This window comes from Caretta caretta, chromosome 11 (assembly GCF_965140235.1).
Source record: "Caretta caretta isolate rCarCar2 chromosome 11, rCarCar1.hap1, whole genome shotgun sequence".
Classification (NCBI taxonomy): Eukaryota; Metazoa; Chordata; order Testudines; family Cheloniidae; genus Caretta; species Caretta caretta.
In genome coordinates, this window is record NC_134216.1 from 56,454,789 (window position 1) to 56,467,969 (window position 13,181).

Genomic DNA, 13,181 nt, shown 5'->3' on the forward strand with positions numbered 1-13,181 from the left:
AGTGAATTTGTGAAAAACTGGAGTATAAATCTACAGAGCTCCAGCATGCTTCATACTAAATGTCTGTGTGGACTCTGCATACTAAAAGTTCCCTAGTGTGTTCTGACCTACTGCCAAAGGACAGTTAGCGTGCAGCACCACAGCTTACCTTGTACTAACTGTTCGTCTACATGTCCGAAATGTCCGAAAGATATTTCTACTGTATGGCTACTCAAATTTAGCATCAAACTCCTTTCTAGTTTATAAAATGGTAGTTTGAAAAGTCTCACTGGCTATCAAGAATATAGAAATGTATAATTCAGATATTGTTAGAGAATGTCAATATGCTATTTAAAAAAATAGAAGATGTTTACTGCTATTTCAAATTTAATCTGTATTAATTTTATTTTATCTGGAGAGTCACAACAACTTCAGTCTAGATAGTCTTGCTATCAACTGATGAATCGGTGACGTTCAAATTAAACTGACCAACTTCCTGCAAGTCCATAATGAGCTCCCAAGCTTGGAGAACACTATTTATATTCCTTAAAAAATAATCTTAATTTTATCCTTTTCCAACATTCATTCTAAAAATGAAATGAATTATATTTGGCAGTCAGCCTCTTAATGACCTGATTATCTGTTTGAAAGACATGTTATTCTGTTTTATTTGTTTGTCACCTGATAGCTCATTGAGTAGAAACCTGATTCAGGAAAGTATAATTATTCAGGATAGCACTTTAAACATGTGCTTAACTTTAGGTATATTGATAACAACATTGAAAGCTCTACTGTCTCACTTTCTCCCCAAGTTCCACTATCACAAGTCTCTGGAAACAATCAGAGAGAGGAATGAGGAAGAAGCATCAGAAGGCAACTCCGTTAATCTTTGCCAGGTTATGGATTACATCCTTAAATTGTAAGTAAGATGCAATTTAGAATCAAGCTGGAGAAAACTAATTAAAATAGCTTTTCATGGCTTTGTTTAGTGTTCTTTAGCCTGGGTAGTCTTCCTATTTGGGTTATTATTTTAATTTGCTTCATAATGTGTAGATGATTAAAACAATTTAAACTTAGTGAGTTCCTTAAAAGATATCCTTTAAACTCTATTAGTAATAATCAGTTCACAAGAATTTGTATTTAACACTAGACTACCCTTTGCATTACCAAAAAATGAAGGCAGTTCTCATAACATTAAGGTCAGAAATGTTTTAAGAAATAAAAACTTATTACCTGTTTTCTACTATATATTTACAAAAATAATTACAGAAATTGGATTTTTAAGAGAATGGTTTAAATATCTTAGATTAATAAGGTTAAAATTGTTTCAAGTGTTCTACAATGCACTAAAAGAGCAATATTATACTACTGTGAAAGATATAAAAGGAGAATTATTAATCAAATTACCTATGATCTAAATCTAGCAACAACAGAGTGAGAAAATAAAAACAAAGTTATAAAATAGTAATTTCTTACCCACTTAGAATACAATTTGGTCTCAACTCTTGGCACAAGATTGATAGCTTTAATCATAACATTATAAATATTCAGAAATATAACTTCATAATCATTAAACTCAGGTTCAAACTTAATACAGTCTTTGTCAAGGATCAGCCTCATGATGAAACCTGAATGCTCATAGGCTCGAACAGATTTCTAACAAAAACAGAATGAAATATATTAGTTACCTCAGCTCATACAGGAAAAATCAAAAAAATATGATTTCAAAACCATTTAGTGCTTAAGCACTAAAATCCTTAAGGGTGCTAATTGCAAATGGCATGCTTTACATAGGGTAATCATGATAAAAGTTACATGTAAAATTGCTCTGATCAAATTTATGAAACATTGACATTCATTAAGACTACATTCAACTTGTTATTTTGTCAGTATGTGGCAGGGATGTATACTATGTACTACTCCAAATCAGAACTTTATAAAGTTGGTTATACAAGTCAAGGTTGTAGCAGCTTTACTTTATTAGCACTCACACACGTAACGCCACATGCAAGGTGAGATCCTGCTCCCAGTTGCAGAACATAAATCCATTTACTTTAATAAAGCTACTGCAGGTATACACTGGTGTAATGTAAGCACAATCCACAAAAACTAACTTGAGAGTATTACAGGGATAGTATTTGCACCACAGAACACTAGACTACTCTTTTTTTCCTGTGGTGGGGCTTCCAAGGAATCCAACCATGGGATCTCTAATACTGTATTAATCCCTGATGAATTCCATGGGCTTTTCACCACCCCTTCAAATTTGGAACAGCTTTCTCTTTCCTTTTAAAACCCTTCCTTCATCTCTCTGTCAGACTGCCAGCATTTTAATAACATATTATAAATATGTTGAAATCACCATTATGAAAGGATATATATTTAATTGAAATACAGAGAAAATTATCCATCAGACAACAAATATCACTTAATGAATGAGCAGACAAAATAACAGGAACAAAGGGGAGCTGGATTGGGCACAAATTGTGAAGGAAAAAGAGGATCATTCCAGCTCCACAGCATGCTTCCCTGGGATCCTGTGGATGTTCCTCCACCAGCATTCTCTGGGAGTGGAGGTCCATGCAGATTTGAGGGCAAGGCTGGTGTCCGATGGAACAGAGATAGAGAACTACACTCCACAAGGTTTGGATGCACATCAATGTCTTGCAGTTATAAATCTAATTGACTACAACTACAAATTATATTTTTGATTGATTGGATCCAAAATATGTTAATATTTCCCTTTTCACTTAACAAAAATAAAGGTGCTTTTGCTTTATTTTTCTCAGATATTTTAACAAGATTGTAGCTTGCCATCACAATTTTTATTACTTCTTTTTGATAAATCTTTTCAGAAAAAATAGATTAAACATGGAAAAAGTCATTTTATGTACATGGACTAGCAACACTGTCTTATTAGTATCTAACCCTACTTACTGGAGGCTGTACAATTAAATCCGTAAAGTCCTGCATTGAAAGTAAGGCTAAGTTTTGCAGTTGTCGAGTCATTAAAGTAGCAGCACAGTCGAAGAAAGATTCTAATTTGGCACTGCTGGCATTAGTGGGCACCTGCTTCCTTTTATTACCTTGGTAATAGATATTTTGCACTTCTGGAAACCACCTTGAAAGAACAGAAGAGGGTGTTTTAAGTGATTGGAATGAACAAACTCAGGTTTTTAAATAAATTTTTATATTATATCTCTTTTAATAAGTCATAAGACACTGTAGTATATCTGAGCAACTATAGGTTAACTTGAGTGGTGTCATATGGCTGAGTGACTTTAACAGGAATGTTTACCTGAAATATTATCTGCTATTATGGAAACAAATTTCAAATATAAAATGTGAGAGAGCTAAGTTTGTTATCTTGTTCTGGTCTTTTATTTCTCAGGCAGAAGAGAACAGAAGTGTTGCAGAGGAAGAAATAGTTTCTTGTGTCACTCATGAGTGACGTCAGGAGGTATTAATAAAGAGAATTGACAGAGATCCAAAGGGTAAGTAATGAAAGAACAAATTCAACATTGTCTTCAGAGACAGTGCCACTAATGCTACAGTAAATTAATCTGAGTTATAGACCTATATTTTTATTTGAATCCACTCAAGAGTAACATGGTTAGGGCCTGATTCTTCTGCCAAAAAATCAATGGGGAAACTCGCTTTGAGCTCAGTGAGAGCAGGAGTTGGCCTTATTGTATAGAAACTTTTAAATGCAAACTACACATTTTTAACTTAAATTGTCATAACTTATTTACTAGGCAGTGAAAATAGATATACTTTTTCCTTTACTAATCTTACTGTTCTTCAACATTCAAAACTGACTTCAGTAGGAAGCTACAAGCATAGAACAAAGACAGGATTGGGCCCACTGAAGTGTCTTGCAAGAATAACATTGCCAAACTGCTCAACAAAACTTAAATAGCAAATCAAAGGAAGCAAAATACTAAAAAGTAGGTCTTCATTAAATTAAAATTGCTAAACAATAAATTATACTCATTTTGACCGTGACCCTTTAATGGGGCTCCACAGCGGGTCTGTGCTAATGAATTCCACTGCAAGATTAGGGCCTTTTATAGCAGGGGTTCTAGATATGAAACTAAAGGCTCTGGAACTATGCTTTTTCATCTATACTCAAGCAGTTTAAGGAAGGCTGCTTCTGGAGATCTGTGATTTAGATCTGTAGTACTGGAATAATATGGGGCTAATGTGAATTAGTATTATTCCATACAACCTTCAGAGCCTATCAATAACAATGTCTTTATGACAACAAACCAAAAACACAGGCATTTTAAATGGATCCTGTAATCGGTATGTTAAAAGCTTACAGTCTTCACAGAATGACAACCAAAATAAGCGAGCAAAGTAGACCATTTCAAACTTCAAGTACAGTTTCTCATTGTTGTCTAAAATCCAGAGTAAGCATTACTGCATAAATCAGTACAATATACTTAGCATTTATACATCTCTTTTCATCCATAAATCTCAAAGCATTTTGCAAAGGAGAATAAGCATCATTATCCCTGGTTTATACCACAGGAAATGAAAACAGAACAACAATTTACATTGATACATTTTAATTGTACATATTAGAGAATAAGATGCCACTTTTTCTCCTTCCCCCCAAAAAATAAAAAGGCAAACCAATAAAATAACCTTCCAAAGATATATAGAGCAGAAGTTAAAGATTTCTCTCTGTGCAACATAAACATAAAGATATATTTGATCATACTTTTTAAGCAGAACCTCTTTGGCAGATTCCATGTGCTTCAGGGCAATATTCTGGAAGAATGAGAGTTCCATTGCTTCCTGACGATTGTGAAATGTTTCTTTATCAACTAAGCGTAAATTTCTGTAAGACAGTCATAAAATGAATATTTTAAGTATATATACTTTTCACTTTGTATTTCTCTCTCTGAGTTATTGTTTGTAAAAGAAAAATTACCAAATGACATAGTTAAAAATTATAACTAGGACCATACCAAATTCACGGTCCATTTTGGTCAATTTCATGGTCATAGGATTTTTAAAATCATAAATTTCATTATTTCAGCTATTTAAATCTAAAATTTCATGGTGTTGTAATTGTAGGGGTCCTGACCCAAAAAGGAGTTGTGTGTAGGGGGGAGGTCACAAGATTATTGTAGGGGGGGTTGCAGTCAATGTTCCCTCTAATTTTTTACATCCACGTGCAGAATGAATTTTGTTATGTGCACCAATATGGAGAGTGAGGGCTCTCCCTGCCCACCCCCTACTTGTCTCCCCTCCAGGTCCCTGTGGCTGCGCGCCCCTTTATAGCCTGCTGCTATAGAAGAAACCTAGGTTGCAGTACTGCTGCACTTACTTCTGCGCTGTTGCTGGTGGCGGTGCTGCATTCAGAACTGGGCAGCTGGAGAGCGGCGGCTGCTGGCTGGGATCCCAGCTCTGATGGCAGCACCCCGCCAACAGCAGCACAGAAGTAAGGGTGGCAATACCGTACCACGCCACCCTTACTTCTGCGCTGCTGCCTTCAGAGCTGGAGAGTGGTGGCTGCTGACTGAGGGCCCAGTTCTGCAGGCAGCAGCACAGAATTAAGGGTGGCAATACCGTACCATGCCATCCCATGTTGGCGCCCAGCCAACAGACTGCCATTTCTGAAGGCAGCGCAGAAGTCAGGGTGGCAATACTATGACCCCCCCTAAATAACCTTGCAACCCCTTTGCAACTCCCTTTTGGGTCAGGATCCCCAATTTGAGAAACGCTGGTCTCCCCAGTGAAATCTGTATAGTACAGGATAAAAGCACATGAAAGACCAGATTTCACAGTCCGTGACATGTTTTTCATGGCCGGGAATTTGGTAGGGCCCTAATTATAACCTACTTCTTAAGTTTGATTTTAAAATTATTTCACATCCATGATTTTAATTAAAATAGCAAGTTGCTATAAGATATTTGCTACTATTATTCTAGGAAAACAAAATATAAATTTAAAATAAATATTGCAATATTGACTACAAGTTTTGTACATGCTTCATATGTGCAATGAGATGGCCAGGGTTTCAGAGAACTTTAAATATGATATTAAGTTGAAGATAATGGAACTACTCACATGAGTAAAGTTAAGCATATGAATAAATGTTTGCAGAATTGGGGCCCATGTGCAGGTCACCAATTCTATTTACATTCAGGAAAAATACCCTGTGTGTGCTTTAAATGATTCCCTTCTAGTAAAATTCAACTCAAGAAGCTTCACAAATATACAAAAACACAAATATAAGACAGAAATAACATTTTAGTAAATTTAGTAATGTGAGTCAGCTAGCAAAATTCTTTTTAACATTTGTAAGGTATTTAAAGCCAAATAAATTGGGTACTTGTCTGATAGTTAGCAGATGTAAAAACAAATGTGTAACCTACTACTGCAATTGCTTTCTAGTTGGCAAGCCACTGTGGATGCAGTGTTGATTCAATCCTCTGGTGTCAGTCAAAAAGAGCAGGATCAAGCAATTTTGTCTACTCTAAGAAGCAAAAAGGAAACTCTGGACCAATTAACTGACTGAGCAGAAATAATAAGGTGAATGAGGAAGAGGGTTGAGCAAAAAGGGGAAAAATATCTGCAAGTGCCCCGCTGAGCAAGATAATAACTCTTTCCTACTTGGAATGATGCAGTCTAATGCAGACTGACTGACTGACTGACTGAAGTACTCCTATCCAAATGCCACATCAACTAGTGTGGTCAGGCTCACATGAAGGTGCTTGGTGAAAAGGTGGACAGAGCTCCATGTGACTACCCTGCAAAAGTCCATCCATTTTCAAACAGAGGGCTGGACCAAGAGAAGCTTGTATGAGGACCTCCCAAAATTTAGGAAAAAAGATAATTCCACTTCCTCCTGCTGTATGGAAGAGGTCTTAAGGGACTCAGTAATATGAGAGAAGGTACAAGCATAATTGTCTGAGAAAACATGCCCGGGGCATCTGCAGAAGGAGGGGGAGGACAAATTGAGAGGCAGGGGTGATAGGCAAAGGTATGGGACCCTAATCTCATGTCCTCTCTTCAAGGGGTCTGGTATTAGGGGTATGTGATAATTGCCTTCAGTTGCAAAGAGCTCCCTAGAGGCTACAGAAGAAGGAATGGGGAAAAGAGGAAGCCATTGAGAGGAGGATCAATTTAAGAAGTTCCTTGTAGGGGACAGAGGTTCCCTGACACTTAAGCAGAGAAACTGTGTATACTCTATTGACTGAGGTAATGACCTAAGGTATAAGGAGCTCTTCTTCTCATGCAGAGAACAGGGAGTCACTGAAAGGTGGACCTGAAAGGAGTCTCCCAACTCCACTCCTTCCCCATTACTGATTATCTGACTGTCCTGTCCAAAAATGGGCAGAGCAGAGGTGCTCCAAAGCAAGGTGAGGATGCCTGGTTGGAGTCTACTCCTAGTGGCAAATAAGCTGGGTGTAGAGAACCACAGAGCTATATATATTAAATGGGTATTGCAGGTACACTAGCCATGAGATGGGTCAGAAGAGGGAAACCAAAAACTTGAAGGCTTGATCTCCAATCATATTACAACAAATACTAAGATCATTTTTCTATAGAAAATGTATTTGGTATAAGGACAGAGAAAGATGGGATACAAAAAAACTGGAGATTTGATATGCATATCAGATAATCTCCATTTACATGGTAAGAACAGGCATGTTGGGGCCTGATTCTGCATTCACTGTACAGTCAATACTCCAACAAACTTACAGAAGAGTTTTGGGTGCAAAAAACTGCTTTCAAAATCTAGTCATAACTGACCCAGTTACATATGGTTCAATTTGTTGTGTACATAGAAGCTTAATCATGTTCCACTGCTAGGCTAAAGCTATTGAAGAAATTACCTTATCACCCTAAATAAGTATCTCCAACACCCAGTTGGGGACTGGTCCCCCTCCCACTGAAGTCAGTGGGAGTTTTTGATCAGGACCAGAGTTCCCAGTCACTGAAGCCTAATGTTTCCAAAGAGGAGACCCACTGCCAAAGCCAGGGAGCAATTTAATGAAGGAGAGATCCTTGCTGGTGATGATCAAAGCAGTGGGGAAAAAAACCACCACAAACAACAAAAAACTGGACATGTCCATATCAAAGATGCCTCGGAGAAATCCAGAACCCAGACAGGCGCACTCTGTATCCCCTTCTTCAACTGAACCCAAAACTACTGGGAGGGCTGCCTCAAACTGCTTCTGATGGAGGCAGCTCTAAAGACCTATTTGACTGAGACTGGAACTGTCAAAATCAAGAGTCACCTCAACTTTGAATACCCACTCAATGAACATGGCTGTATGCATGGCAAAAGTAGTGTCAAAGGCCCAGGCCAAAGAGTCACATGAAGATTGATGTTGAAAGCTTCTCACTGCTAAATCCTGCAGATTTAAGAACCCACCTCTGCAACAGCTTCTCTACATCAAAATGTTTCCTTTCCTGTTTGGAGAAAAGAGACATAATGCCAACTGGTCCTCCAACACATACTCCCACTTGACAGTGAGGAAGGTGGTGAGGCCTGGTGCCAGTTGTGTCTTCTTCCAGCAGTGTCGCAGTGATGAGTCCATGCAGTATGATGAAGGAAAGAGGGTTGAACAGCTCTAAATGATTTTGCTTACTAGAAGCTTCCAAGAGCATGTGACAAGGAAACATATATCACAACAGTTATCGATACAGAAAATTCTCAAAGCAGAACATCAATTTCACAAGCCCAAGATAAAGATTCTAAATTCTGCACCCTATTTGCCCGAGTATATGAAATTTAGTAGATAAGTGAAGAATATTTGACAGAAATAGTTTATTACCCCTTGATTAGTTCCTACAATTGAACAAAAATGTCTATTTAATTAAATTAATCAGTTTTAGTATCTTAAAAAAGGTGCATTTTATTTTACTAAAAAGGAATCTTACTAGAATAGCTTGCATTTCTGATTATTACAGAATCTGATTAACTATCAAATGCTGCTTACTGGGTAGCTGAAGAACTCCCTGTCACAGAAATTGGGACAGTCCCCACTAGCCATATCTGTAGATTTAGAGGACAACCCTAAATTTGACAAAGAAAACCTTATAAAAGTTTTTTTTTCCATTGTCTTTTTCTTGCCTGTAAAAATATACATTTTAAAATTAATTGGATTTCAAATCTGAAAATTTTCACTTGGAAGTTGATTCAATTGAAGATTCAAATTAATGTCACTGTTATTGGAAGGTCCTGAATCATCAGAAACAGAAATAATATCCTGCTCAACCACAACTTTCAAAACTTTTAAAGATCATTCCCTCTGACAATATAAAGTTACTTCAGGACTCTTGCCGTCAAAATGAGGAATTAGCTAACCAGAATCAGCTATATTAATCAAGTAAGAGGATTCTTCTTTGCTTTCGTACCTCCTACACAATGAGAATATTTTCAGCTGTTAATCTCTTAGTTCTCTTAATTCTTAAAATTGAGGTTCTGCTATACATATGCACTTTGTCCCCACATATCACAGTTCCCAGCAAACCTAATCAGCAAGGTTTAATATGTGAACTAAGGCAGTGATTTTCAAGGAACCCAAGGGAGTTAGAGTGATCTGCCCTCACATTACTAATGTGACTCATGAGAACATCAGAGACTGATATGACAGAAAACATTTTTGTACATTCAACATGAATCTGTGGGACTGCCATACTTGCATAATTCTCTCAATAGCTCACGTGGTACTCCTTCAACTGTTGCTTATATCCCACAAGAATGGGAATATATGAATTCCTCTTATCTTAGCCTAGCATTTAACACTGTTGAAAGCCTGAAAGATAACATTCTGAACTATGTATTGTGACGGGGCAAAGCCAGATGGCTATAGAAAAGTAGTGGGAGATAGATATATTAACTCCAGGCTAAACAAATCCCTGGTACCAGGTTAAGTGAAATGGAAGCTGCTCCAGGTCAATTAAGACACCTGGGGCCAATTAAGAACTTTCCAGAAGGCAGGGAGAATGCTAGGTTGATTGGGACACCTGAAGCCAATCAGGGGCTGGCTGAAACTAGTTAAAAGCCTTCCAGTTAGTCAGGTGGGTGTGCATGTCAGGAGCTGTGGGAGGAAGTTGTGCTGTTGGAGAGACTGAGCAGTACACACCATATCAGGCACAAGGAAGGAGGCCCTGAGGTAAGGGTGAAGTGGAGCTTGAGGAAGTGAGGGCTGCTTTAGGGGAAGTAGCCCAGGGAATTGTACATGTCATGTTTCTAAAAGGTCAGCAACCATAGCTGATACTATTAGGGTCCCTGGGCTGGAGCCTGGAGTAGAGGGTGGGCCTGGGCTCTCCCCCCCCCACCTTTGCCCCCTGATTAATCACTGAGACTGGGAGACAATAGAGACTGTGCAAAGAAGGATAACTTCTCCTCACCTCCCTTGCTGGCTTATGATGAAAATGGCTCAGTAGACTGTGACCCTTGTCTCTAGAGAGAGAAGGGTTATGTGGAGGGTCACAGTGAGCCTCTGAGGCTAGCAAAATCTGCCAGGAAATGTGGGACCCATGGAGGCAAGGACAGAGTTTTGTCACAGTATCCATTGGTAGCAAAATATTCTGAGAGTCCTGCATAAAAGGATGTCAAGGCAGCCATCAGTTAAATATTATAAATTTGTGGGGCTAGATGGCTGAGATCATAGACACTTTTTTCCATTCTGGAATAAGCCTTTTTGCATGCTCCTTTTCTGAGTAATCTAACTTTTTTTTTTAAGACTATTAAACATTTTTCTAATGCTGAGTTTTTGCCCTTCACTATAGACTCAGTGGCAGTCCTTCTGGTCTCCTATTTGGTCACAATGATGGAAGCAGAAAAGTAACAAAAATATGTTTGGAATGTCTGACTGGTTCTAGGACATTCTTCATTAACCAACTTTCAGATTTAGCACAAGTAAATCAAAACAGGTTCCATTTCTCCAACAGAAAACATGTAAGTCAGTGCAACTTCAAAACGAAAGGAGGCAATGGTCTGCCCATGACATGGGTATATAACCATCTCCCTCATTTTCAGTCCCAACCCATGCACTGTATCAGGAATGTGGCCAGCTATATAGAGTCAACAATCACTTGGAAGAGTTCCATAGTAGCCTTAAATCCTATGATGACACAATAAGTAGGTTTTGCACATTTTGTGTCAGAAAAGCTTGAAATCTACAGGGCCCACACTTACTTAAAAGAAGTCTCCCATAAGTCCAGAACAGCCAGCATTGTGGGGTTCATTGCATACAAATTTTCCTTTATGTAACTGCAGGCTGATAAGAAAGATTTGTTCCAGAATTTTGGCACAACTTCCATTCTAAACAAAACAGTAAAATAAAGTCTCCAATTAGTCATGCTAAGAATCCAAAAAATATGTATATTTTCCTTAATAGTTATAATTGTGTTGCATGCCACTGAGATTTACAATTTTGGAAATAAAACAATTTCCTCTTTCACTCTTCAGAAATTAAAAATATTGTCCTAGAATATTGGGGTGTACATATAAAATTACATATTGAGAAATAAGTTTATGCTAAAACTTACGCAGAGATATGCAACTTATTCATGGTCCCTTAGAGTTCATCAAACTAATTAGATTACATGCATGCTGCTTATACAGGTAATTAACCAATAATTTTTCTAAATGATCTTGAATATGTAATAGGTAAGGCTGGATGTCTGTCACAACCATGATTTCTGTCACAAAACCCATGAATTCTAAGGTCTTTTAATAAAAAGTCATTGCCTTTTTCACCTCAGTCTGCCTGCTACTGAGTACAATTTTCATGCATTTTTACATATTTGGCACTTTGTGGTATCCTGCTAACTTTACATACTTTAAAAACTGTTAATCACAGTTATGTAACACTTTCTAATGGAAAATAGATTTAATAGTTAAAATATTTTGTGCCATGACTTTTTAAAAAACTAAAATTGTAACAAACATTTTTTATTGTGACAGAGATTAACGTTTCTCGCCTGTAACCAGAGTTCTTTGAGGTGCACTCTGCATGTTCACATTCGTGGGATGTGCTGATGGCGTGGCTCTGACTGTGGAATCTTTTGATAGCAGTGCCTGCTGGAGCACTTTTGCGCCCCCTCCCTGCCTCTCTATTCACTGTTCCTGAATGTTATGAGGGTCAGGGTACAGAAGGGGACATGGTGTTCCAGCCACCTCATTTCCTTCCAACAATCTCCTCAAATCCAAGTTTGGAATTAGGACTTGGAGAAAGAAGGGAAGATGGTCTGGGAGTGAGAATAGAGAGAGTACCTCTAAAAGAACTTAAGTTACAGGTGAGTAACCTTCATTGCTTCTTCGAGTGGCCTCTGATTATTCTCATTCATGGGATATTTTGACAAGCAGGACTGACCTTGAAGAAAGGTGGGACATAGAGTCCTAATTAAAGAGGGATTGAAATACTGCTCTGCCCAACTGAGCATCTGATCTAGACTCTAGGTCCAACGTATCTATGGATCTCCACATTGCAGCCCTACAAACTTCTGTACGTGGAACATGTCTAAGGCATGCCATTGAGTTCACCATCGTTGTGGTGGAATAAGGATAGGGATGGATGCTAGTGTGTAGGCCCCTTATATGCATAGCCTAAGCCAATTTGATAATGCATAAGAGGTGATCACTTAACTTTTTTTATTATTAGCATAACATGTGAATAGATTAGGAAACTTTCTTAACAATTTAAAAAATAAACTCAAGCCCTTTTTGTATCTAAAACTAAATCATGCAATTTTTCACCTGCATGTGCATGTGGGCTTGGGAAAATTACCAGCAGGTTAATTGACCGATTAATGTGAAATTGGGTTACCAAAGTAGGTAGGAACCTGTTGGTGACATAGCACAACTTTATCTTTTTGGAATACTATAAATCGCAGGTCAGCCATGAGAGGCTGCAGTTCAGTCACTTTTATAGCTGATGTTACAGCTATAGTGAAAGCTGTTTTAATTGAAAGGTGAAATAAAGAGCACTCTCCCACTGGCTCAAAGAGACTTCATAAGTTGTGTTAGGACTATGTTAAGATCCAATGCTGGTGAAGGGTTCTGGACTGGTTGGTAGAAGTTCATCAACCCTTTCATAAATCTCTTTACTGTCCCATGTGTGGAAACAGATTGTTTTCTATGAGTGATAAATCGATATGGTTGCTAAATTAACTTTAATCAATGATAAAGAGACTTGAAAATTTCAGCTGTACCATGTAGTCCAATA

At 37.9% G+C, this 13,181-nt stretch overlaps 1 protein-coding gene across 5 annotated transcripts in view; it reads right to left on the bottom strand.

The window, feature by feature from the left end:
* DNAH7 (dynein axonemal heavy chain 7) overlaps positions 1–13,181 on the bottom strand; it is a 285,097-nt gene that overhangs the window by 239,174 nt on the left and 32,742 nt on the right. For all 5 annotated transcript variants that reach the window (XM_048868445.2, XM_075118030.1, XM_075118029.1 and 2 more), the window contains 4 exons: positions 11,150–11,275; positions 4,706–4,825; positions 2,917–3,100; positions 1,456–1,635 (listed from right to left, as the gene is read on the bottom strand). In XM_048868445.2, coding sequence (XP_048724402.1) covers positions 1,456–1,635; positions 2,917–3,100; positions 4,706–4,825; positions 11,150–11,275 — 610 coding nt within the window. The remainder of the gene's footprint in view (positions 1–1,455; positions 1,636–2,916; positions 3,101–4,705; positions 4,826–11,149; positions 11,276–13,181) is intronic.